The sequence below is a fragment of the Lytechinus pictus genome, chromosome 13 (genome assembly GCF_037042905.1).
Source record: "Lytechinus pictus isolate F3 Inbred chromosome 13, Lp3.0, whole genome shotgun sequence".
NCBI classification, from domain to species: Eukaryota; Metazoa; Echinodermata; class Echinoidea; order Temnopleuroida; family Toxopneustidae; genus Lytechinus; species Lytechinus pictus.
Genome location: NC_087257.1, coordinates 27937267 through 27961810, shown reverse-complemented (window position 1 = coordinate 27961810; position 24544 = coordinate 27937267). Strand labels below are relative to the sequence as shown.

At 38.1% G+C, this 24544-nt stretch overlaps 1 protein-coding gene across 1 annotated transcript; it reads right to left on the bottom strand.

The window, feature by feature from the left end:
- Positions 1-10211: 10211 nt before the first annotated feature.
- LOC135156399 (uncharacterized) lies at positions 10212-22544 on the bottom strand. Its single transcript, XM_064108790.1, has 4 exons — positions 22459-22544; positions 17691-17790; positions 16792-16836; positions 10212-15653 (listed from the first exon to the last, which is right to left on the bottom strand). Exons 1-4 carry the CDS (start codon positions 22486-22488, stop codon positions 15556-15558), a joined length of 273 nt encoding a protein of 90 aa, XP_063964860.1. The 5' UTR covers positions 22489-22544; the 3' UTR covers positions 10212-15555.
- Positions 22545-24544: the final 2000 nt, after the last annotated feature.

Sequence of the window (24544 nt, the reverse complement as noted above, 5' to 3'; positions counted from 1 at the left end):
TTATTCCATCCCAGTCATTTCACAATGAAGTTTCGATATAATTCTCTTGCGTGCCCTCGCAAATCACGATATTTCTGGTCATTTTCATAAGTGGGCGAGACACAAAATTGCTTTTGCCTTGTTAGATATTGGCCTTAAACATGGGTCCATATTCTCGAATTTGGGGCGATAACCTTTTTTGGTCAAGTTTTAAGCCCTAATAATGCATATCAATTCCTTTCATAGGAAAAGCGCTCCTCACAATTTCCGTATATTTGGCACCGTTTGATACGCGTACCGCCTTGACCGAACTGTGCGAAGTCTGTGTGGTCTGTGTGTAGACGATAGACCGGCCGGCCCGTAAACACTATTTCTTGGGAGTGCATAAACTGTCATAATTTGGTTTATTGTGACATAATAAAATTAATCACTGTAATCAATTAATCACTGGGGGAAAGGATTAAAATGGTACCCACAAAATAAAGGGAAGTACACGAAGTGAAATTTTGTACTTTTTGCATGTCATGGATGAAGGGGGACATCCCGATAGACCGCGGGTCCGATAGACCGCGGGTCCGATAGTCCGCGGGTCCGATAGACCGCGGGTCCGATAGACCGCGGGTCCGATAGTTCGCAGTGTGTGTAAAATTATGATCAGATGTATCAAATGTCATCGAGAGGTCCAAAGGTCAAATGATACGAGACCATGGGGTTCTATCAGGTGCGGATCCATGGGGGGCCGAGGGGGAACTGCCTCACCCCTAGCTCAAAAAAAAGAGGGGGAAGAGGGGAAAAGAGAGAGAGGAAGATGGGAAAAGAAGAGAATAGAAAAGAGAGTAAGGGGGAGGAAGGAAGAGAAGAAAAAGAGAAAAGAGAGAGGAAAAGAGAGACAGAAAAGACGGGAAAAGGGAGAAGAAAAAGGGGAAAGAGAAGAGAAAAAAAGAGAGGAGGGAAAAGGAAGAGAAGAAAAGAAAGGAGAAAGGAAAAGGAGGAAAAAGAAGAAGAAAAAAGAGGAAGGAAGAGAAGAATATTTAAATAGAGAGGAAGATGAGAAGAAAGATAAGAAAAAGAGAGAGAGAGAGGAAGAGGGGAAAAGAAGAGAAGAAAAAGAGAGAGGGGGAAGGAGAGGGAGAGAAGAAAAAAATTAAAAGAGAAAAAGGGGGAAAGGAAAGAAAAAGAAAAAAGGGGGAAAAAGAAAAAAGCGGAAGAGGGAAAAGAAAGGAGAAAGAAAAGGGGAAGGAAGAGAATAATATTTAAAAAGAGAGGAAGATGGGAAGAAAGATAAGAAAAGAGAGAGAGAGGGGAATAGAGGAAAAGAGAAGAAAAAAGGAGAGAGTAAGGGGAGAAGGAAAAGGAGAAAAAGAGAAAAGAGAGAGGAAAAGAGAGAAAGAAAAGACGGGAAAAAATAGAAGAAAAGTGGGAAAGAAAAGATAGGGGAAAAGAGAAGAAAAGGGAGAAAGGAAGACAAGAAAAAAGAGAAGAAAAGGGGGAAATAAAGAGAAGACAAGGAGAGAGAGAGAGGAGGAAGGAAAAGAAGAAAAGGGGAGAGGAAGAGGGGGAAAGAAAGAGAGAAAGAAAGAGAAAGGAAGGGGATTGAGGATAAGAGAGAGAGAAAAAAAAAAAGGAGATGGGAAACGAAAGAGGGAGATGTTGACCCGGACGTCGATTTGATGTTCGAACTATAGGCGGCGCCAAAATAACATTCGAACTATGGGGCGCCGAACTGATGTTTGAACTGGGAGGGGGGGGGGGCGCGAAATTGATGTTCGAACTATGGGAGCGCCGAATTGATGTTCGATCTAGCGGGGCACCATATTGATGTTCGAACTATAGAGGAGCGCTAATTTGAATTTTGACCATAATGCGACAAATACATGTTTCAGAAGGGGGGGGGGGCAAAGTTATATTTCACATGGGGGCGCCAAGTTTATGTTCAACCGAGGGCGCCAAATTGACCTTGAACTTAGGTTGCTTCATGCAAATTCATTTTCGACCGGGGGCGCAACATTGCTCGTATTGCCTGTTTATAGTGAAATATATGTCCTGCCCAAAAAGCTTAAATTAATGCGGCTGAATTAAAATATCCCGTTTTTACGATAATTATAATAGACAAAAACAATGTTTTCAAGTTTTAAGTCTGTTTAGCGAGATAGATATCCTGTTCAGGGTCACAAAAAGGGGTTATTATCAAATTCAGCTCGCGCTACGCGCTCGCAATATTTCATCAATGAGGTATGCATCATCTGCATCAATCCTACATGTAAGTGTTAGTGTTCTTCAAGTCAACATACATAGGCCGATCCACGGGGCAAAGATTTTGCCCCCCCCCCCCCCATGGTGGCGCAAAAAAAGGGTAAGAAACAGAAAACGAAGAGAAAAGGGACAAGCAATTAGAATAGGAATTATACCTTAGTCCTTCTTAAGTCAGTATATAAAAAATTGAGCTCGCGCTTCGCGCTGGCATCAATACATTGTTTAGTTATATACGCATCCCGACCTCGCAGTTTTTTTTAAGAGAACGAGAAGCACAAGCTGAAAATATTTGATATTCTAACCTGACAACTGAAAATGTATTTTTCATTTTATCATTATAAAAGTTTTCAGCTAGCACTTCGCGCTCGCATTAATTTCTTAATAGATATGCATCGTGTTCATCATAACAACTACTAACATAGGCGAATCCAGGGGGCCCGAGGGCCCCTCCCCCTATTGACGGAGCAAATAAATTGGGAAAAAACGGGGAAAGAAAGAAAAAAAGAAGGGGAAAGATAAAAGGAGGAAGACGAGTGAATAAAATAAGGTCAGGAGAAGACTTGAAATTTTTTTTAAGTATTTAATGTCACTATATTAAAATTTCGCTCGCGCATCACGCTCGCATTGCCTGTTCGATGAGATACATATCTCGGTCAATATAGGCTGATATATAGTTCAAAAGATAAAGTTTTGAAGTCAATATACAAAACATAATTCAGCTCGGACATCGATCTTTCATTTTTTTTGTTTTATTTGCCAATGTTTTTTTTTTAAGTGCTCTGGAAAATGTCCGTTTTATGGTGTGAATCAACATTTGCAACATTTTGTGCGCTCGCATTATTTGCTATGTAGGCTAACCTTTTGCCTTTTTGTATTTCATATAAGATTATCTAAATATTCCTTTTCAGGTGTCTCGATTCTAAAAAAAAAGAAGGCTTATGCTCACGCTGTGCTCTCGCATTTTGGTGAGTTATATACACCTATACTGTATATTAATTCTATAACAAACTACTTAAATCCCCCCCCCCCCCCATTTAAACATTTCGGATCGCAATGAATCCTATTCATGATTATAAAAATACTTAACATTTCCAGTTTTCAGGCCACATACACTGTCAACAAATTTCACACACTCATTAGGCTTATTAGATTAATAAATATGAAATAAATTTTTTATGAATTCATAATAACTAAATTGTCCCTTTTTCATAAATAAATATCGACACGTTTTAGGAAAAGAAATAGAAGATAGTCATCATTCTTATATGATGACAAAATATCCTTAGGCTTAAAATGTCTCGATCCTAGGTTAAAATAATAATAAAATATCAGCTCACGATTCGCGCTCGCATCATTTATTTAGTGCTATCCACATCGACGTCACAATTTCCCTATATACAAAGTGCTGTAAATAGTGCTTAAATTGACTCATTTCATATCGGAATTTCAAATATTATTTTCAACTCGCGCTCTGCGATCGCATTATTGATTTTCATGATGAAAAATGAAATGTATTCAGAATGCAGATTCTGTCTAACTCTAAAACACGCGCACGCATGTTTTTTTTTAGATACGCAGCTTGATCTTATTCAAAACGTACTAAAATTATCCAGTTTCAGATCAGAATATCAAAAATTTTCTGCTCGCGCTTTGCGCTCGCATTATGAAGACACTAAAAATTACCCATCCTTTTTCATGATTGACAAAACATGACTCGAGCGTCCTGTTGGGGGGTTTGAAATCTCATCTTTTTAGGTTGGAATATCAAAAATGTTCAGCTCGCGCTTCGCGCTCACATTATTTAATCGTTGAAATATATATCGTCTTAATGGCTAACTGCAAAACGTCCTTAACAGGTCCCTTTTCGACTAGGCCAGAATGCATATTTAAAGGTCAAGTCCACCCCAGAAAAATGTTGATTTGAATAAATAGAGAAAAATCAAATATGAATAACGCTGAAAACTTTATCAAAATCGGATGTAAAATAAGTTATGACATTTTAAAGTTTCGCTTATTTTTCAAAAAAAAAACAGTTCTATGCTCAACTCAGTGATATGCAAATGAGAGAGTCGATGATGTTACTCACTCACTATTTCTTTTGTTTTCTATTGTTTGAATAATACAATATTTCAATTTTTATGAATTCGACAATTAGGACCCCCTTGCTTGAACCACAAAATGTTAAAATAATTGAATTACATGTGTTCAGGGAGGAATGAAACTTTGTTTCACATGACAATGACGAGAAAATCAAAATATTTCATATAATAAAATACAAAAGAAATAATGAGTGGGTGATGTCATCGGTCACCTCATTTGCATACCGACCAGGATGTGCATATAAATGTTTTGAAAAATTAAGCAAAACTTTAAAATGTTATGTGCCATGTTAACTTTCTTTTTTTACATCCGATTTTGATGAAATATTCAGTGTTATGTTTGTTTAATTTTTCACTTTATATTCAAAGCAACTTTTTGTTGGGGTGGGCTTGTCGTTTAACACTTCTGATCGCGCTTCGCGCTCATGGTAATTATCTAGTTACATAACGCGTTCTGTTCAGGTTCACAAACATTGCCCAGAATTTTCAATTTTCTGGACAAAATACATGAAATTTCATTTTGTTTAGCTTGCATAGGGCTTATGAGATTATTACACATTTATGTTGTTTATAAAGTAAAGCTAGGAAATGACTGTTAGGACATGGGCGTTTTGCCCCCCCCCCCCAGAAAAAAAAAGAGAGAAAAGGAAGGGATTAGGATGAAATATGATATTATTTTCCAAAAATTATGTCAAAATCTATCACAACCTTGTATTTTTGTAATAAAAATGTCAGCATATTTGCTTGCTCGCTTCGCTCACTGGAAACTTCTTATTAATTTTATGCGATACGCCATATCGAGCCCCCTCAAAATTGTGGGCTCATTACGCCACTGGAACAACCCCTTCAAAGAAACCAAAAAAAAAATCAACATTGAGCGGCCGATCGGGGAAAATATGGGTGAAAAAATTCGCCCCCTCATTTGCGGAAGCTGGGTCCGCCCCCGGAATTAGGCTTTCAGGATAAAATACATCAAAAAAAAATCAGATCGCGCTTCGCGTTCTCATTGTATATTTAGGCCTTGTGAAATACCTCAAAGTGTTTTTGAAAATAAAATCTCAGATATTCTTTAACTTCTACCCCCCCCCCATTTCATTGATATGTTGTTATCTTGGTGCCCTCTACAAAAGTTCAACAAGACCCCCCCCCCCCTCGTGCACCCATGCTGAATAAATACGCCACAAATGAGGAGAATGAGTCGATTGCTTCGTGATTGCATTATTCCCAAGAAGCTATCATTAATATTATTGAAGGCTATTCTAAAACAACTAGCAAAGAAACTACAGCTCCCGTTCACACAATATTCTAGTAGGGCCTACTCTCGTGAGAAATTAAACCAAATTGAACCCCCCCCCCCCCAAATCGCTCGCGCTTCGCGCTCCCATTGATATTTCATTATTATATTCATGGATTTTCTTTTTTAAGAACACATTAAAAGAGTGGTCTTTAATTGCCTTTTTAAAATGTGATTATAAGATAATTCAAAATCCATTTAAGGCACTTAAGTTAGCCTGGCTGGAAGGGAGTGGGCGCAATTTTTCGAAAAGTACACATGGGTGCCAAGAATCAGGTCAAATTTGGGCCCCCCTTCTCACCAAATCCTGGATCCGCGCCTGGGTTCTATAACAATAACCAAATTAGGGCAATCATCCACTGACAACTTCTTCAAGGAAAATATGATCCCCATATTTTAGAAATCCGGGGGGGGGGGGGTAACAGTCCCCGACGATAAAAATATGGGGATAATATTTTCCTTGAAGTAGTTGTCAGGGGGCGATTGTCCATTCGGTCATCGTTATAGAACCCCATGGACTCGTATCATTGACCGTTTGACCTCTTGATGACATTGGATCTCACTATATCCTGATCATATTTTACACACACCGCGGACTATCGGACCCGCGGACTATCGGACCCGCGGTCTATCGGACCCGCGGTCTATCGGACCCGCGGTCTATCGGACCCGCGGTCTATCGGACCCGCGGTCTATCGGACCCGCGGACTATCGGACCCGCGGTCTATCGGACCCGCGGTCTATCGGGCTGTAACCGGATGAAGACCCTCATTAAAGTATTGCATACGGGTGGACGTTTTTGTGCATAGCTTATTTTGTGTTTGTAAATGGTATTCCGTTCTATAGTCTGAATTCTTAACCTTATATCAATTCTTTTCTCTCTTTTGGGGATTTTGTAGATTAGCATCTATATCCTGTATTTTATGTTATTAATAGTGTTATGTAATCCAGGCCCCCGCTCTCGCTTTTAAAGGGGTCGATGGGAGTCGATTTAATTACGTTGTGAATCTATTGTTCAAGGGATGTGACCCCCGGCCCCCCCCCCCCCCTTCAATAGAATGACATCACGAACCAGCAGCAGTGGGCCTTGAACCGATTTGTCTATGCTTATTTATGTTTTATAAATAAATTATCACATACAAATCCTTTACATCAAATGTTCGCCATAAATTACACATCAATGATAATTGATAATATTTACTAGGCCAATATTTACATAAGATTGAAGTGATCAGGAAAAAAAAAGAGAAGCCAGAGTACATTTCATTAAAACAATATCATACTTTTACTGTAGTCATTTACATCACATTGCATGCCTATATTTATTTTTATTATAATGTGATGTTTGTTTTTAAACTTTGAATAAATAAACTTGAACTTGATTTTGATACAGCGACCTGAATGTTTTCATAATTTTATATGGCCAACCTCTCCTTCCGGCCCTACCGTTCTATTATGTTTCTTCCTCCCATTACAGATCCTCTTCCTCTTTTTCTCCCTCCATCTCGAGTAATCACTTTCTTCCTTTCTCACTGACAATAGGGAAGGGGTGCAGCTCCGATCGCCTCCGTACATCGAGAGGTACACATCGACAGGGCAAAAAAAAAATCCTTTTAATGGAGACCACCCTGCTGATGTCCACGTTTAATGAAGTGCATATACTTTCACAGTATTGAAATTTCAGAAACTTTTTAACATTTGCTAAGATTTGATGTACACGAGATGACACTCAAAACTTCTTTTCTAAAATCTTGTACCATTATTTGAGAACTCGGTGTAAATACCAATAAATCATGTAATGGACCTCAACACTCTTCATGTAGTCAGCATGTTCGATTGATACACGTTTGTAAAAAGTAAAACACACACATTAATTATATAATTGATTTATTTGTTTTCTCATGTCTTAAAGATAAAATAGACCTATGTTTTTATCATAAAGACCAGCCGCCATTAACAAATTTAATAAATATCATCCCGTGTCTTTTCTTTGATCGTGTAATGTTTAGAAACATAGCTGCTGCATAATTAGTGTGATTCATTTTTGTTTTGTCAAAATTATCTCATCGGCGATTCCGTTAAAAATGCCCTATAATGGGACCTAGAGTTACATGTATATTTGTATTTTACGTGCATTAAAGACACCGACAAGCTATGAATCGGCTTGGAGAAGACATGCACGCAACTATAATAGAGTCTGTAACCATGGACCTACTAGTACACAGTAGTAACATACAGACAATAGGTGGTTTCAGACCGCCTCGAAGTTCGCCAGTTCCAGGTATTCTCTGATCGGGAAATTTACCCCGATCAGAAAATACCAGGTATTTTGGCGGTCTGAAAGCAAACTACGCGTAATATCCCCGAAAGAAAATACCCGATAAATAGTAGGTACTTGGCGAAATTACGAGAACTTTCGCGGGGATTTTTCCAAGGTCGTGGGTATTTTGGCGGTCTGAAAGCAAATTACGGGAACTTTTAGCCCAGCGTGTCGTTGGGTGCGGCGCCGTGCATGGGTTGCTGCTGGGCTAGTGATTTTGAATTTCGCGCCTTGCTGCTTATCAGACCATACTGCGCATGCTCGTAACTTCAGGAACTTATCCCGAAGGGTATGTTTCAGGGCGGTGTGAATGCAGGAATAATTAATGGGTATTTTTCAGCCTAAAAAAGTTCTCGTAATTTAACGGGGATTCTTGTGATCGAGGCGGTTTGAAACCACCTAATGAGGCATTCAGCATGTTCAGGGTTTCACATTCAAACCGCTATACGCAATCTATAGCATAACTTCAATTGAAACGGATTTTTCCTATTGTTAGCTGCTTTGTGATTTTCACACCTTCATCCATTGTTCTCAAAACGTGCTAGACGGCGTAATTGACCCAATTCAGGTTCAAGGGGTCGTTATATAGGATCGTTGACTTCAACCAAGGACCTATAGATGTACAGTGCAGGCACATTATGGCCCACTCTAGACCGTTGCATGAAATCACCCGAAATATCTTAAATATTCATGAATGCATAATGAGGGCGCGAAATCTGATGATATTATGGCCTGAAATCTGGACATTTCAAGCACCTTTGTAACTATAAATATGATGCATCAAGTTAATATATTTAATCATTAATGCGAACGCAAACCGTGAGCCAATTTTTTTGATAAACTGTCATGAAAAGGGGATTTCAAGTAGTTTGTTGTATAATCAATACCCGGGGGGGGGGGGCCACTTCCATTGACGAGTGGATACCATGCGCGACCACGGGGTCTTGAAAAGCACCCTAAATACGTATTTTCCATATTGTGAAAATGCACCCCTTAACAAGTATTGGCGTGTGAAACCCTACCCTTAACAAGTATTGGAAACAAATACTATTGGCAAGTATTCCCATAACTGAGCCCCTAAACAAGTACAGCGATGTATTTTCCATATTCTGAAAATGCACCCCTTAACAAGTATTGGAAACAAAACGATGCTCTTAACAAGTATTCCCCGAAATGAACCCCTAAACAAGTACAGAGATATTGTTATGTCACGCGTCGGTCGTCGGTTTTACCTTTTATATAGACACCATTATTTTGGTTTAGTACGGCCCCACCTTCAACACCTCGCGCAAATCGGACTCTAAACACGTAGTGTTGGGGCAAAAAGGACATCCTTTATAAAACATTTTGATTTTGTTTTATCATCCCCGCATATTTGACCCTAAACACGTATATTTTTCCGAGCGAAATAGATACCCTTTTTTTCAATATTTTTGTGTTTTTGACACCCTTATCACGTTACGTACGTAACGTGCCCTATCTTGAAAAAGACATCCTTTTTACGTGTTTTTTTGGTCGCGCATGGTATCCACTCGTCAATGTAAGTGGCCCCCCCGGGAATCAATATTGAGACATACATAACTCGCCAATCAAAATGCAAGCGTGCAGCGCTAGCTTAGGCGCGATAGCTCAGTCGGTAGAGCGGGGGTTTCGGATTCCGGTGAACCGGGTTCGATTCCCAAGTGGTGCGCTAGTGCCCTTTGGCAAGGCATTTATCCTCATTACCAGGTCCCTCGGAGAGGACCTTAAGCCGTTCGTCCCCTGGTTGCTTGCTCACAGGCATTCGTGCTTTCTTAGCAGTCAGGTAAAACAACCTCGGTATAACCTTGATACGATTTGACAATCAGACCCAAAAAGGGATATTTTGAAAATTTATGGAATGCACGAGAATAATAGGTACCAATCAAAATTCGCGAGTGCGCAGCACGAACAGAAAATATTAATATTCAGACCATAAAACTGACATGTTTACAGAGCACTTTTTAAAAATCAATTTGTAAATCACACAAAATAATGAAGTTAAATTTCCGAGGTGAAATGTGTTTTGTAAATTAACTTTCAAACTTGATATCTAAACTCATTGAACAAGATATGAAAATCACCTAACAGGCAATGCGAGGGTGAAGCGCGAGCGAAAATTGTATAAAGTGACATGAAAGATTTTTTTCCCCCAAGTCTTTCCCTCATCTTATTTTATTCACTCGTCTTCCTCTTCTTTTTTCTCCTCTCTTTTCCCTCCTCTTTTCCCTTTTTTCTATCTTTTTTTGCTCGTCCAAGAGGGGGGGGGGGGGGGGGGGAGTCCCTCGCGCCCCGAACCGCCTATGCTTTACGGAAAACAAGGTATCATAACGAAATGCATATAGAATATATTTTAACCTGTTGTCACCTTCAAACAATCTTAAAAGATGTCCTGATAGATCGCAAATAATTATGAAAGGCTACCAACTGACTTCTATTTTGTCTTATTTACGTTTCCAACTTGTCGAGAAAATGCATCTTTAATATTTCTTAACGGAGAACAATTAAGGGATCATAACGAAAGGCATATCAAATCTATTTTGTCTTGTTGACCCCTAAAAATAATTTTTAAAACATGTCCTGATAGATCGCACACCCATCTGACATGTTTTTGACTTCTATTCTGTTTTATTTACGTTTCCAACATCGTCAAGAAAAGACGTATTTAATATTTCTTAACGGAGAACAAGGGATCATAACGAAAGGTATATATCAAATCTATTTTAACTTGTTGACCCCTCGAATTTTTTTCAATCATGCCCTGATAGATCGCACACCCATCTGCGATGTTTGTGACTTTTATTTTGTTTTATCTACGTTTCCAACTTTGTCGAGAAAAGACGTATTTAATATTTCTTAACGGAGAACGAGGGATCATAACGAAAGGTATATCAAATCTATTTTAACTTGTTGACCCCTCGAAAAATTTTCAATCATGCCCTGATAGATCGCACACCCATCTGAGATGTTTGTGACTTTTATTCTGTTTTATCTACGTTTCCAACTTTGTCGAGAAAATGCATCTTTAATATTTCTTAACGGATAACAGGGGATCATAACGAAAGGTATATAAAATCTATTTTAACTTGTTGACCCCTAAAAACAATTTTAAAACATGTCCTGATAGATCGCACACCAATTTGAGATGTTTGTGACTTCTATTCTGTTTTATTTACGTTTCCAACATCGTCAAGAAAAGACGTATTTAATATTTCTTAACGGAGAACAAGGGATCATAACGAAAGGTATATAAAATATATTTTAACTTGTTGACCCCTCGAAAATTTTTCAATCATGCCCTGATAGATCGCACACCCATCTAAGATGTTTGTGACTTATTTTGTTTTATTTACGTTTCCAACATCGTCGAGAAAAGACGTATTTAATATTTCTTAACGGAGAACAAGGGATCATAACGAAAGGTATATCAAATCTATTTTAACTTGTTGACACCTAAAAACAATTTTAAAACATGTCCTGATAGATCGCACACCCATCTGAGATGTTTGTGACTTCTATTTTGTTTTATCTACGTTTCCAACATCGTCGAGAAAAGACGCATTTAATATCTCTTAACGGAGAACAAGGGATCACAACGAAAGGTATATCAAATATAATTTAACTTGTTGACACCTAAAAACAATTTTAAAACATGTCCTGATAGATCGCACACCCATCTGAGATGTTTGTGACTTCTATTCTGTTTTATTTACGTTTCCAACATCGTCGAGAAAAGACATATTTAATATTTCTTAACGGAGAACAAGGGATCACAACGAAAGGTATATCAAATATAATTTAACTTGTTGACACCTAAAAACAATTTTAAAACATGTCCTGATAGATCGCACACCCATCTGAGATGTTTGTGACTTCTATTCTGTTTTATTTACGTTTCCAACATCGTCGAGAAAAGACGTATTTAATATTTCTTAACGGAGAACAAGGGATCATAACGAAAGGTATATCAAATCTATTTTAACTTGTTGACACCTAAAAACAATTTTAAACATGTCCTGATAGATCGCACACCCATCTGAGATGTTTGTGACTTCTATTCTGTTTTATTTACGTTTCCAACATCGTCGAGAAAAGACGTATTTAATATTTCTTAACGGAGAACAAGGGATCATAACGAAAGGTATATCAAATCTATTTTAACTTGTTGACCCCTCGAAAAATTTTCAATCATGCCCTGATAGATCGCACACCCATCTGAGATGTTTGTGACTTTTATTCTGTTTTATCTACGTTTCCAACTTTGTCGAGAAAATGCATCTTTAATATTTCTTAACGGAGAACAAGGAATCATAACGAAAGGTATATCAAATCTATTTTAACTTGTTGACACCTAAAAACAATTTTAAAACATGTCCTGATAGATCGCACACCCATCTGAGATGTTTGTGACTTCTATTTTGTTTTATCTACGTTTCCAACATCGTCAAGAAAAGACGTATTTAATATTTCTTAACGGAGAACAAGGGATCATAACGAAAGGTATATAAAATATATTTTAACTTGTTGACCCCTCGAAAATTTTTCAATCATGCCCTGATAGATCGCACACCCATCTAAGATGTTTGTGACTTATTTTGTTTTATTTACGTTTCCAACATCGTCGAGAAAAGACGTATTTAATATTTCTTAACGGAGAACAAGGGATCATAACGAAAGGTATATCAAATCTATTTTAACTTGTTGACACCTAAAAACAATTTTAAAACATGTCCTGATAGATCGCACACCCATCTGAGATGTTTGTGACTTCTATTTTGTTTTATCTACGTTTCCAACATCGTCGAGAAAAGACGCATTTAATATCTCTTAACGGAGAACAAGGGATCACAACGAAAGGTATATCAAATATAATTTAACTTGTTGACACCTAAAAACAATTTTAAAACATGTCCTGATAGATCGCACACCCATCTGAGATGTTTGTGACTTCTATTCTGTTTTATTTACGTTTCCAACATCGTCGAGAAAAGACGTATTTAATATTTCTTAACGGAGAACAAGGGATCATAACGAAAGGTATATCAAATCTATTTTAACTTGTTGACACCTAAAAACAATTTTAAACATGTCCTGATAGATCGCACACCCATCTGAGATGTTTGTGACTTCTATTTTGTTTTATCTACGTTTCCAACATCGTCGAGAAAAGACATATTTAATATTTCTTAACGGAGAACAAGGGATCACAACGAAAGGTATATCAAATATAATTTAACTTGTTGACACCTCGAAAAATATGTATCACCAATAAATATGAGATGCTACCAACTTCTATTTTGTCTTATTTACGTTTCCAACTTTTTCGAGAAAATGCATCTTTAATATTTCTTTACGGAGAACAGGGGATCATAACGGAAGGTATATCAAATCTATTTTAACTTGTTGACACCTAAAAACAATTTTAAAACATGTCCTGATAGATCGCACACCCATCTGAGATGTGTTTGACTTCTATTCTGTTTTATTTACGTCTCCAACATCGTCAAGAAAAGACGTATTTAATATTTCTTAACGGAGAACAAGGGATCATAACGAAAGGTATATCAAATCTATTTTAACTTGTTGACCCCTCGAAAAATTTTCAATCATGCCCTGATAGATCGCACACCCATCTGAGATGTTTGTGACTTTTATTCTGTTTTATCTACGTTTCCAACTTTGTCGAGAAAATGCATCTTTAATATTTCTTAACGGAGAACAAGGAATCATAACGAAAGGTATATCAAATCTATTTTAACTTGTTGACACCTAAAAACAATTTTAAAACATGTCCTGATAGATCGCACACCCATCTGAGATGTTTGTGACTTCTATTTTGTTTTATCTACGTTTCCAACATCGTCGAGAAAAGACGCATTTAATATCTCTTAACGGAGAACAAGGGATCACAACGAAAGGTATATCAAATATAATTTAACTTGTTGACACCTAAAAACAATTTTAAAACATGTCCTGATAGATCGCGCACCAATTTGAGATGTTTGTGACTTCTATTCTGTTTTATTTACGTTTCCAACATCGTCGAGAAAAGACGTATTTAATATTTCTTAACGGAGAACAAGGGATCATAACGAAAGGTATATCAAATCTATTTTAACTTGTTGACACCTAAAAACAATTTTAAAACATGTCCTGATAGATCGCACACCCATCTGAGATGTTTGTGACTTCTATTTTGTTTTATCTACGTTTCCAACACCGTCGAGAAAAGACATATTTAATATTTCTTAACGGAGAACAAGGGATCACAACGAAAGGTATATCAAATATAATTTAACTTGTTGACACCTAAAAACAATTTTAAAACATGTCCTGATAGATCGCACACCCATCTGAGATGTTTGTGACTTCTATTCTGTTTTATTTACGTTTCCAACATCGTCGAGAAAAGACGTATTTAATATTTTTAACGGACAACAAGGGATCAAAACGAAAGGTATATCAAATATATTTTAACTTGTTGACCCCTCGAAAAATATGTATCACCAATAAATATGAGATGCTACCAACTTCTATTTTGTTTTATCGACCTTTCCAACTTTTTCGAGAAAATGCATCTTTAATATTTCTTTACGGAGAACAGGGGATCATAACGGAAGGTATATCAAATCTATTTTAACTTGTTGACCCCTAAAAACAGCTTTAAAACATGTTGTGATAGATCGCACACCCATCTGAGATGTTTGTGACTTCTATTGTGTTTTATTTACGTTTCCAACATCGTCGAGAAAAGACTTATTTAATATTTCTTAACGGAGAACAAGGGATCACAACGAAAGGTATATCAAATCTATTTTAACTTGTTGACACCTAAAATCAATTTTAAAACATGTCCTGATAGATCGCAAACTATTCTGAGATGTTTGTGACTTCTATTTTGTTTTACTTTCCTTTCGTCAATTACATTTCGTCATGGAGAACGGGGGTTCATAACGAAAGGTATACAAAATATATTTTCACTCGTTCGCCCCTCAAAACAATTTAAAAGCATGTCCTAATCCGCCACCGTTTTGCTTGCGCGACTCTCGTAAACACGGATTTTTTTTTTTAATTGGTACTTTGTACAGGAAGCTAGCCCCAGGCATCCCCTATTCCCCCCTCTCGTAGATCCGCCCGCACCTCACGCGCTGCATTCGCTGCAAAGCTTCGCTGCAAATGTTGATCCGACGTGCACGCCGAACACTGACCTCATTTTATGTGAAGTGTACGCTGGCGCGCTGTGTGTGTGTGTTGTATGTGAACCTGCACTATTCAGTGTATTCTCGTGCGACGCTCCGGCGGATTAGCCAATAGCGATCGAGATAATAATTGCCCCGTTCCCCAGCGTGTACGGATTATGCAAATTAGCTTTAATGTAGAATATAACGGTACTTCGTACTAATCTCTTGGAACTCCTTTGCACACTCTCATTATGGAACAATGGCTATGCACGCGTTGGAACGCATTTGGGGTTTTGACGCCTCGCCTAAATGTTTGTTGGGTGGACCATCCCTCATTTATGTCCAAATGCCTGGTGCAAAGAATGTTTCTGCACTGATTGTAGATCACAATTCTGTACTATTTCAAAGTGATTAAGCACCCGCACTGAGGCAAAGATTTGTAAACTTGTCGATGAGACTCACCTCATCCTGATTTAATAAGTCGTCCACGTCATCTTCTGCTGTAAGGACTGAACAATACAAGAGGGGAAGTTATTCAAGGGATGGATTCACTTTGACAATTATACTATTGACAAATTTGCTTCTAATGTATACATGTATTGTATCATGTTTAATGTACATAATACACATGAAAGTATACCTGTATGTAGCTTTTAGATAAAACAACGTTCCAGGTGGGTGTTTCATAAAGCTGTTCGTAAGTTAAGAGTGACTTTAAGAACGACTGGTGATCCTTTCTTGTGGTAAATGGTATATTCATTGGCGACGGTTTAGCGCATAAGAAAGGATCACCAGTCGTTCTTTAAGTCGCTCTTATCTTACGAACAACTTTATGAAACGGACCCCAGGTATGAAAACATAATAAGGGTTACTGTGTACTGTGGTTGTAAAACATCAGAGAAATCATCAAAACTATGGTTTGTATGCTAACACTATGAAGTGGACAATTAAAATGAACATCCACTTTTAAACATGAACATGTAGTTTGCAATAATATTAATAATAATATAATATTCCGCATTTATATAGCGCTTAACACATCGGAACGACGTATCTAAGCACTTTACAGATATATTATTACCCTGGTCATCGGATCCTTGCATGTCCGCATACAAGGTATGCACCTTCTCCACCCTTGAGGAGCATTCCAACAAGAGTTCCAAGACTCAATTGCTAGTCATACTACATAGGCTTTCGCATCCTACCAGGTACCCATTTAACACCTGGGTGGAGAGTGGCAAATTGTGGATTGACGCCTTGCCAAAGGACGCTACGCCATGGTGGGATTCGAACACACGACCCTCTGATTTCAAGGCGAGAGTCAGAACCGCTACACCACGGCGCTTCCACAATGCTGAGCCGGTTCTGGTTTAACCTCAAATTTTACCATTATGATTATGGTAGCAGCTCAAACAGTGATTTGGATTCTGATCCTTGATTCATGACAACTACATGTACCTGCTTTTAGTTACTACATGTACTTGCATTTAATAAGGAAGTCAGTGATAATGGGGTCATAACAAAATACTATGCCTTTTTTTTAATTAAAACGCTACATGTAGGTTCCAGTACTTGGTGTAGGATATCCCAAATATATAGAAGTCACAAATAAATTGAATTCACAATGGATAAAAAAAAAAACCTTACCATCTGGATCTACTTGTCGTTCATTGTCTAAGACAGCTTCAGCACCTAAATATGAATATAGAATGAGTTAGAAAGACAGAAAATCTATCAATCAACTTCACACTAAAAGATTGCTCTACAAACTTTGATAAAGTTGCACCAATCATTATCATCTCAAATTCTACTCAAGTCAACACGGGAGAGGACTGGAGTCAGGTTTTTTGTTACAACATACTGCCTAAATCTGTAACATTGAAAAAATTCAATAAGCTTTAACTTTGCAGTGAATGAGGATTTTCTGGTCCTCTCTTTTACTTTTCCAGGGCTCATTTGATCATTCCGGGGGCCAAATCGCCCCGAGCTCCCTACTTTTTTTTTTACTGCCCCATCAGATAAAAAAAAAATCCACCAATGAAAAGAGTCTTCATGTATGTACATGTAGGTTGTTACTAAGCATTTCACCTGAAAGAGTTTTTATATTGCAAGATAAAAAAATGCACAAGGGTGGACTTTGGAAAGAGTGAAGAATTATCAGTGGGCAATGCAAGAAACTTGAAATAAAATCTCAGTCTAGCAACTAATAATTTGTAACAAATTATCAATATTCTTCCATAACAGTGGCATAGATTTACTACAGACTCTGCTAAATTTACTTTCTTGTCCTCACAAGAAGAACATTTTTTTTTAGACCTGACTTCATGCAAACGTGTGTTCTAAGTCAAATTACTGCCAAAGCTCAGCAGATTCTGTGGATCCAAATTATTACAGGCAGATCCACCTGTATACAGGTCTACATTTGAAAATGATGATAATATGGTTATGAAAAAAAAAAGCTTAATTTACATGTACAGTCAATATTTGAAATCAACATGTGCATGTTAATGGAGCACAAAACTGTGCAGTATATATAGTGCACTTACCATCAACTTCAAGAAACTCTGTTAACCTTTCCACCAGTTCAGCCTTGTTACCCTTTGAGCTAAGGCCCTTGTCGGTGAGCTCTTTCCGTAGCTCTGCAATCTGAGAAAGAGACATTGGAGAGAAATTGAATCCAAATGCATTTCATTAAACCCATCTAATTCTTTGGGCTCAGTGGCATAATGATCCAAAACCTTTGAGGGGGCTCAAAAGGGGGTATATGGGGTACATGTATCTCTTAAATTAATATAAATTTGCGAATGAAGCGAGCAAAAATTTTGATATTTATAATTTAAAAATCCAAGTTTGTGATAGATTTTGAAATTATATTCAGATAATGTCACATTTTCTCACTTATCCCTTTCCTGAAAAAGACCCCCCCCCCCAGCCCCCATCTGTTCCCCAGTGTTTTTGGCTGCTATCTATCATAGCTATTTTACAACCAAACACCGACATCTCAACAAGTCAAGTTTCACAACTATCAAACAATCTTGTATTTACAAAACGCAGACCGCTAAAATGATCTGAGATTGCGGCCAATGCCAGTTTAAAGGTCAAGTCCATCCCAGAAAAATGTTGATTAGAATAAATAGAGAAAAATCAAACTAGAATAATGCTGAAAATTTGATCAAAATCGGATGTAAAATAAGAAAGTTATGGCATTTTAAGTTTTGCTTATTTTTCACAAAACAGTTATACGCACAACTTAGTGACATGAAAATGAGAGTCGATGATGTCACTCACTCACTATATCTTTTGTTTTTTATTGTCTGAATTATACAATTTTTCATTTTTTAGAGATTTGACAACAAGGGCTAACTTGACTGACCCATATAGTATAAAAATAATTGTAATTCCACATGTTCAGGGAGAAATTAATCTATGTTTCACTTGACAATGAGGTGAAAATTCGAATATTCAGTATTTCATACAATAAAATACAAAAGAAATAGTGAGTGGATGACGTCATAGCCTCCTCATTTGCATACCAGCCAGGATGTGCATATAACTGTTTTGTGAAATTAAGCGAAACTTTAAAATGTCATAACTTTCTTATTTTACATCCGATTTTGATCAAATTTTCAGTGTTATGCTTGTTGGATTTTTCTCTTTTTATTCAAATCAACTTTTTGTTGGGGTGGACTTGTCCTTTAAAAAATTTGGAGTTATCAACAGTTTTTAAGCATATTCCAAGCAAATTGAGTTGAATTAGGGTATAAAAAAAATGAAATCCAGCTAGATACGATGCACTCAAGGGTTCATTACATGCCGCCGCGCACAGAAAAATCAAGCCATATAAGTCGTGTGTTGTGGACATCAAAAGTGGGATTGCAGCAAGCGTGCCCCACTAGTTGGAAATCCACTGCCAAATGCGGTTCATGGTGCGAGGTTAGTATACTAATACTAACCTCACAATACGTGTGAGTGGATACGATTCTGCCATTGGATTCCCCTGGAAGTTAGCGACAAGAATTATATGAACATGCGGTGAACAAATTGTTGGTTGCCGCAGGCAGTTTGGTCACTATGTCAGAACAATGAGGTCGACATCGTAGCTGTTCGTGATCGCGATATTCGGAATAGCGGTGGGTATATTGACCTTGAAATGTATTTGAGAGACTTGCTATGAGTATGACATTTGCTAACAATTTAAGTCAAACGAACATTCGTTAACGTTCGTTACTGGAATACTGGCGCCTGGCCTGGGCTGTGGTGGGCGTGGGTAGCCAGGAGGCTTCTAGAGATTAAAAATCATTTACTAACGTAGGCTTACTCTCAATGAAGCCAGCCTGCCAGGTCTTCCTTCTCATTCACCCCAAAACCTGAAACTTTCACCCCCGAGATTTCTACTTTTCTTCTAAAAGATCTAGCCCTAAATCATGTATGGTGAGACTACCACATATCGACCACCTCTTTTGAAACCGACCACCTTGCGCGCGTTAAAATTATTGCGTATTACAAACGATACGCGCGGGAGAGTAGGCGCAGTGTCCATAGAAACGGTAAGAATCGATTTTACGAGAAAAAAGAAGCAACAAAAAGTAAAAATTTAGTAGAATTAATCAAAATTGTATTGACCAGACCCAAACCCCGCTGAAAAACCAAGAAATCCGATAGGAAACAGCTTTAGAACAAATATCCGTCGTCAATCGTCGAATCATGTGCCGGAGCTCGCAGTGGAAGTAGCGAGACGATCATTAAGCATGTTGACATCATTAGAACTGATTTGGAAAAATAAAAATATATTTCGCCACCGTGAAAAGAATCGGCCGTAAACTTAGTGTATCGCGGGTGGTCGGTTTCAAAAGACGGGTGCAAATGAGCAAATGTAAAATCGTCGTATTCGTTGTTCGTCGATATATACGCGGATTGAATCGGAGTCGCCGAGCGAAACATGGGAATCTGATCTGCTCAATTTTTTGCACAAATAAGACAAAAACTGGGTAAAATTGATGAATATTTTCGCAGATATGATGGTTAGAAGATTAGGTGGTCGATAAGGGGTAGTTCCAACCATACATGGGATAAAACTTCATTTCCGACATTTCTACCCTCTCGTTGTTATTTTTAAACAAGAATTCATAAAAAAAATGAGAAAAATATTGTGAAAAGACGGAAGAGACTTGCCCGATGTTTACACCGCCATCTTGTTTCCTATTGTTCTTCGCCAACGTTACAGAACGCACGCGTCTGTAACGTTGGCGAAGAACAACGTTACCCGTTAGTAAATGATTTTTACTCTCTAGATTAACTAGAACTTATAGAAGCCTCCTGGCTAGGCGTGGGGAGGGAGATCTCTGGATCTGGATGTATACGATGCAGGGCCCTTCTGGGCATAAACGCATCGGGTACTTGACCTGGATTTTGCCGGGACCGGCAGGTGCAATACACCGGGTGAACACCCTACTCTTTGACGAATAGTGTATTGGTTTTAACGTGCATAGGTTGTACCTCTCCTATACACGGGACCAACATTTGCGTCCTTTCCGATGGACGGAGTGTTTTCCAACTGTATTCACACCTGCACTGAATACAGTGGTGAGGCACGCTAACACACAACGCTATAGCATCAGACTTTTTTTTGTTAGACGCGTTTCGGCATGAGCGGGACTCGAACCCCTCACGCACTTGTTCACTGCAACCACCCTGCCTGTGGGGAATCTACAGGTTGGACTATGGCATGCCAATGCTGTACAGAGCACACACTTTAAAAAATGATTAAAATATCACTTTTGTGACCAAAATTACTAATTTCCATACAGTTGCAATTTATTATTCATTAGTAACTTGGAATAATTTTTGTATTCACTAGAGCGCTCAAAAACTTGAATTTTGGGCATATTTTTGTGTACGCCCTCTATTGGTGGAAAGTAATATGGCAAGACAATTTTCATTTTTTCATCTCTATTTTTAATTAAGAAAAAATAATTTAAAGAATCAAATTTACTTAAGGGCCAAGTTGTATGATAAATAGGTGTAATGGAAACTGTTAGTGTAAAAAAATCAAGCATTTGTCCCAAAGAAAAAGAGAAAATAAGCCGAACATTGCCATCCTTATTTTGCCACACATGGAGATATAACTGAGAACAAGGTTATATCATAACCTTGTTCATTGAATGAGTGCCCTCACGTTGAGATCTACGATCTTATCCGAAACATGCGCTCTAACTAGGGTGTCTGGAGAAAAAAATTATTTTTCTTATTTCAAGAAAATGTCACATTTTCTTTGTGAATTTGAAGAGAAATGACCTTCAGACTGACAGAAATGTAACATTTTTGAAAAAAATCCAATTATTGGCTGCAAAAAGGAAGAATGAAATTAGGTAAATTTTCAGCATTTCTCTGCCATAGACTGTGTAGTTAAGAAATGGACACACACAAATCCAAATTTTTAGCTTCCGAGAGCTGTTATAAATTTATTATTAATGCCAAAAACTTGTCCATAAAGAGTCGAATAGGATTTTTATGCTCTATCTGATGGTATGATTTTTATAAAGATTTGGAAACCAGACCACAATGAAAAATTGCGAAAAAGTGAAAAAAATTGTGCAAAACAGAAACTTCATTTTCCCATAGAAAACGCATGGAGAAATGGCAATCTCAACACACACAAAAATAAGGGTTTGCAATTTATCTCTAAATCCTGATTTAAAATGATCATATAAACTTGTCCTTACTGTCAAAAGAAGCCCCTGAATTTTCTCTTTCCATACATGCCAAACGCAAGTTAATAATCAATTCAGATCACATTTTTCTAGTAGCCTGAACTTCCCCCAAAAAATGTGCCATATTTTCCCCTAAATCAGCCTGTTTTATGCTGACACTTTTCAGTGTGGCTTCAGACACCCTACTCTTAACCGACTGAGCTACGCTGCCTCTTGAAGTCGGCCAGTGCGGACCTCTGTATTAGCACCTTCCCAAATTCACGATAATGCCCATCCTTTTCAGTAATATGGCTTCAGGCCTCTAGAGACTACCCTACTCCATGCCGAAGGCGGAGCGGAGATTTAGGTTGAGAGCGAGGCCGATAGAGAGAAGGCGGGGGATTTTTTGCCCACGTCATTTTGAATATGCGGGACTACGTATAAAACTTTACAGGACCCATCTTCACATTTCAATAATTAACACCGCTCAAAATAAAGTACAACAAAACAGAAACGTCCACAACATCAATATCACTCATTGAAAGTATCATGCACATCACATATACCCACAAATATGAATAACTGGCCCTGAAGCAACAAATAAACAATCGAAAGCAAAGCTTACCTTCAGCTTTTTAACTTCAATCTCCGCCATTTTTTCTGTATACCGCCCTCTGCAGCCCTATGCAGAGTATATTTCGGAACAAAGCGGGATGGGGCACTGCTGTAACATTTTTTTTTTGCCAGGAGAGAGAGAGGAGGTGATTTTTGTTTTACTTGATTACTAAAAAAAACATGAATGTTTGTAAGCAAGCAACCAGTTATAAAACGAATCGCGGCCTAGGCCGGTTTTACGTTACTAGACGGGGAGGGGGCGGTCCTATTAAGCTTAGATATTAGGTCTATATGCATTGTCTCAGCAGGGAAATGGCCCGGGGGGGGGGGGGGGTCACTCTCCACATGGACTGCTACGCACCCGTGTCCAGAAAAAGCGTCGAAAAGGGTCCCGTTTCAGGCACTCGGGCGTCGTCGACGTCTTCGGCAAAAAGGGTTTATTTATTTCACATATTTAAGGGTGGCCCAATCAGTACAAACACTGGTTTTCGTTGGGGCCCTTTAATTACAAAGTAGATATACATAATATATACAGATATAACAGATTCATAGATACATAGTTGCATTTCAGTACCATTTGCTGGTAAATTGCCTTTTAGGGTAACCTTTTCTCTCTCACTTTACGCCATTTAGGGTTGCTAATTTGGCTATTAAGGTGACGCCGTTGAGGGGTGCAAATATGAATAGATCTACGCCATTTAGGGTTGCACATTTGAGATTTGCAGGGGCGGATCCAGGAGGGGGCCGAGCCGGCCCCGGCCCCCCCTATTTTTTGACAACCTGCAGAAAAAGTGTACTATGGGAAAAACACTAAAGAAAAGTAGGAAAAAGGTATCATACCCAGGATGTGTAATTTACAACCTCGTAACGGCCGGCCCGACCCCGAAAGGAAACAAGAAAAGGGTGAGGGGAAGAATTGGAAAAAGAACTTTATATAAAAAATTTCGCTCGCGCTTCGCGCTCGCATTGCCTGTGCCAATGAATCCCATTCAAGAGGATTAAATGACACTTATATATCCAGATCTGAAATCAATTTGCACACAATATTTTAGCTCGCACATCAAGCTTTAATTATTTTGTTTGTTTTACACAAATTGTTTATATCAATATTTTCAGCTCGCGCTGCGCGCTCTTATTGTTTGATTTGTGAGTTACCTATCCTCTTTGAAAATTCTTACCAAAATTTGTCAAAATGCTCCTTTATCATGTCAGTATATAAAACAATTGAGCTTGTGCTTCGCGCTCGCATTTAATTGTTTGAGACACACAGCTTTTTCTGTATTTAAATAAAAACGCGCTTAGACTGTCCAGTTTTCAGGTCGGAATATCAAAGATTTTGAGCTCGCACTTCGCACTCTCATTATTTAATTGGTGATACTTGTATCCTCTTCATTAATCACTAAAAACAGTCCTAATTGAGTCCCTTTTCACGTTACTATGATAAAATTTCAGCTCGCGCTTCGCGCTCGCATTGTTTAGTTGGATACTTATCTTTTTCATGATTATAAAATCTCCTATATTAAGACCTCATGAGATACCTTATCTTGTTTATAACAATAAAAACTAACATATACTTAAAACTTCAGTCTCTAGTTAGGACTACCCCCTGAACCCCCCCCCCCCAAAAAAAAAAATCAGATTATAGCGGCCAATCGAGAAAAATGTTGATGAAAATATATTTCGGCCCCCCCTATTCGCGAAAGCTGGATCCGCCCCTAATTTGGGAGCAGACCTAAGCCATAAACACCATGAAGGGCGTTTTTTTAAGGGATACAAAATAAGCCTCGCCAGGGGCGTACCGTGGGTCACGGCTTTTGGGGGCAACAACAAAAATTTTGAGTCACTTAAAGAGCGCGCGAAGCGCACTTAGTTGCCAGGTATACTGACATAATAGAGACATTTTTAGGACCGTGCCATTAAACAGATATGTATCTCACTAATCACATAATGCGAGAGCAAGCTGAAATTTTTTGAAATTCAGACCTAAAAAGGACATTATAAGCAAATTTTTGTAATCATAATACATACCTGTCTCGCTAAACAAACAATGCGAGCGGAAAGCGCGAGCTGAAATTTTTGTATATATTGACCCCAAA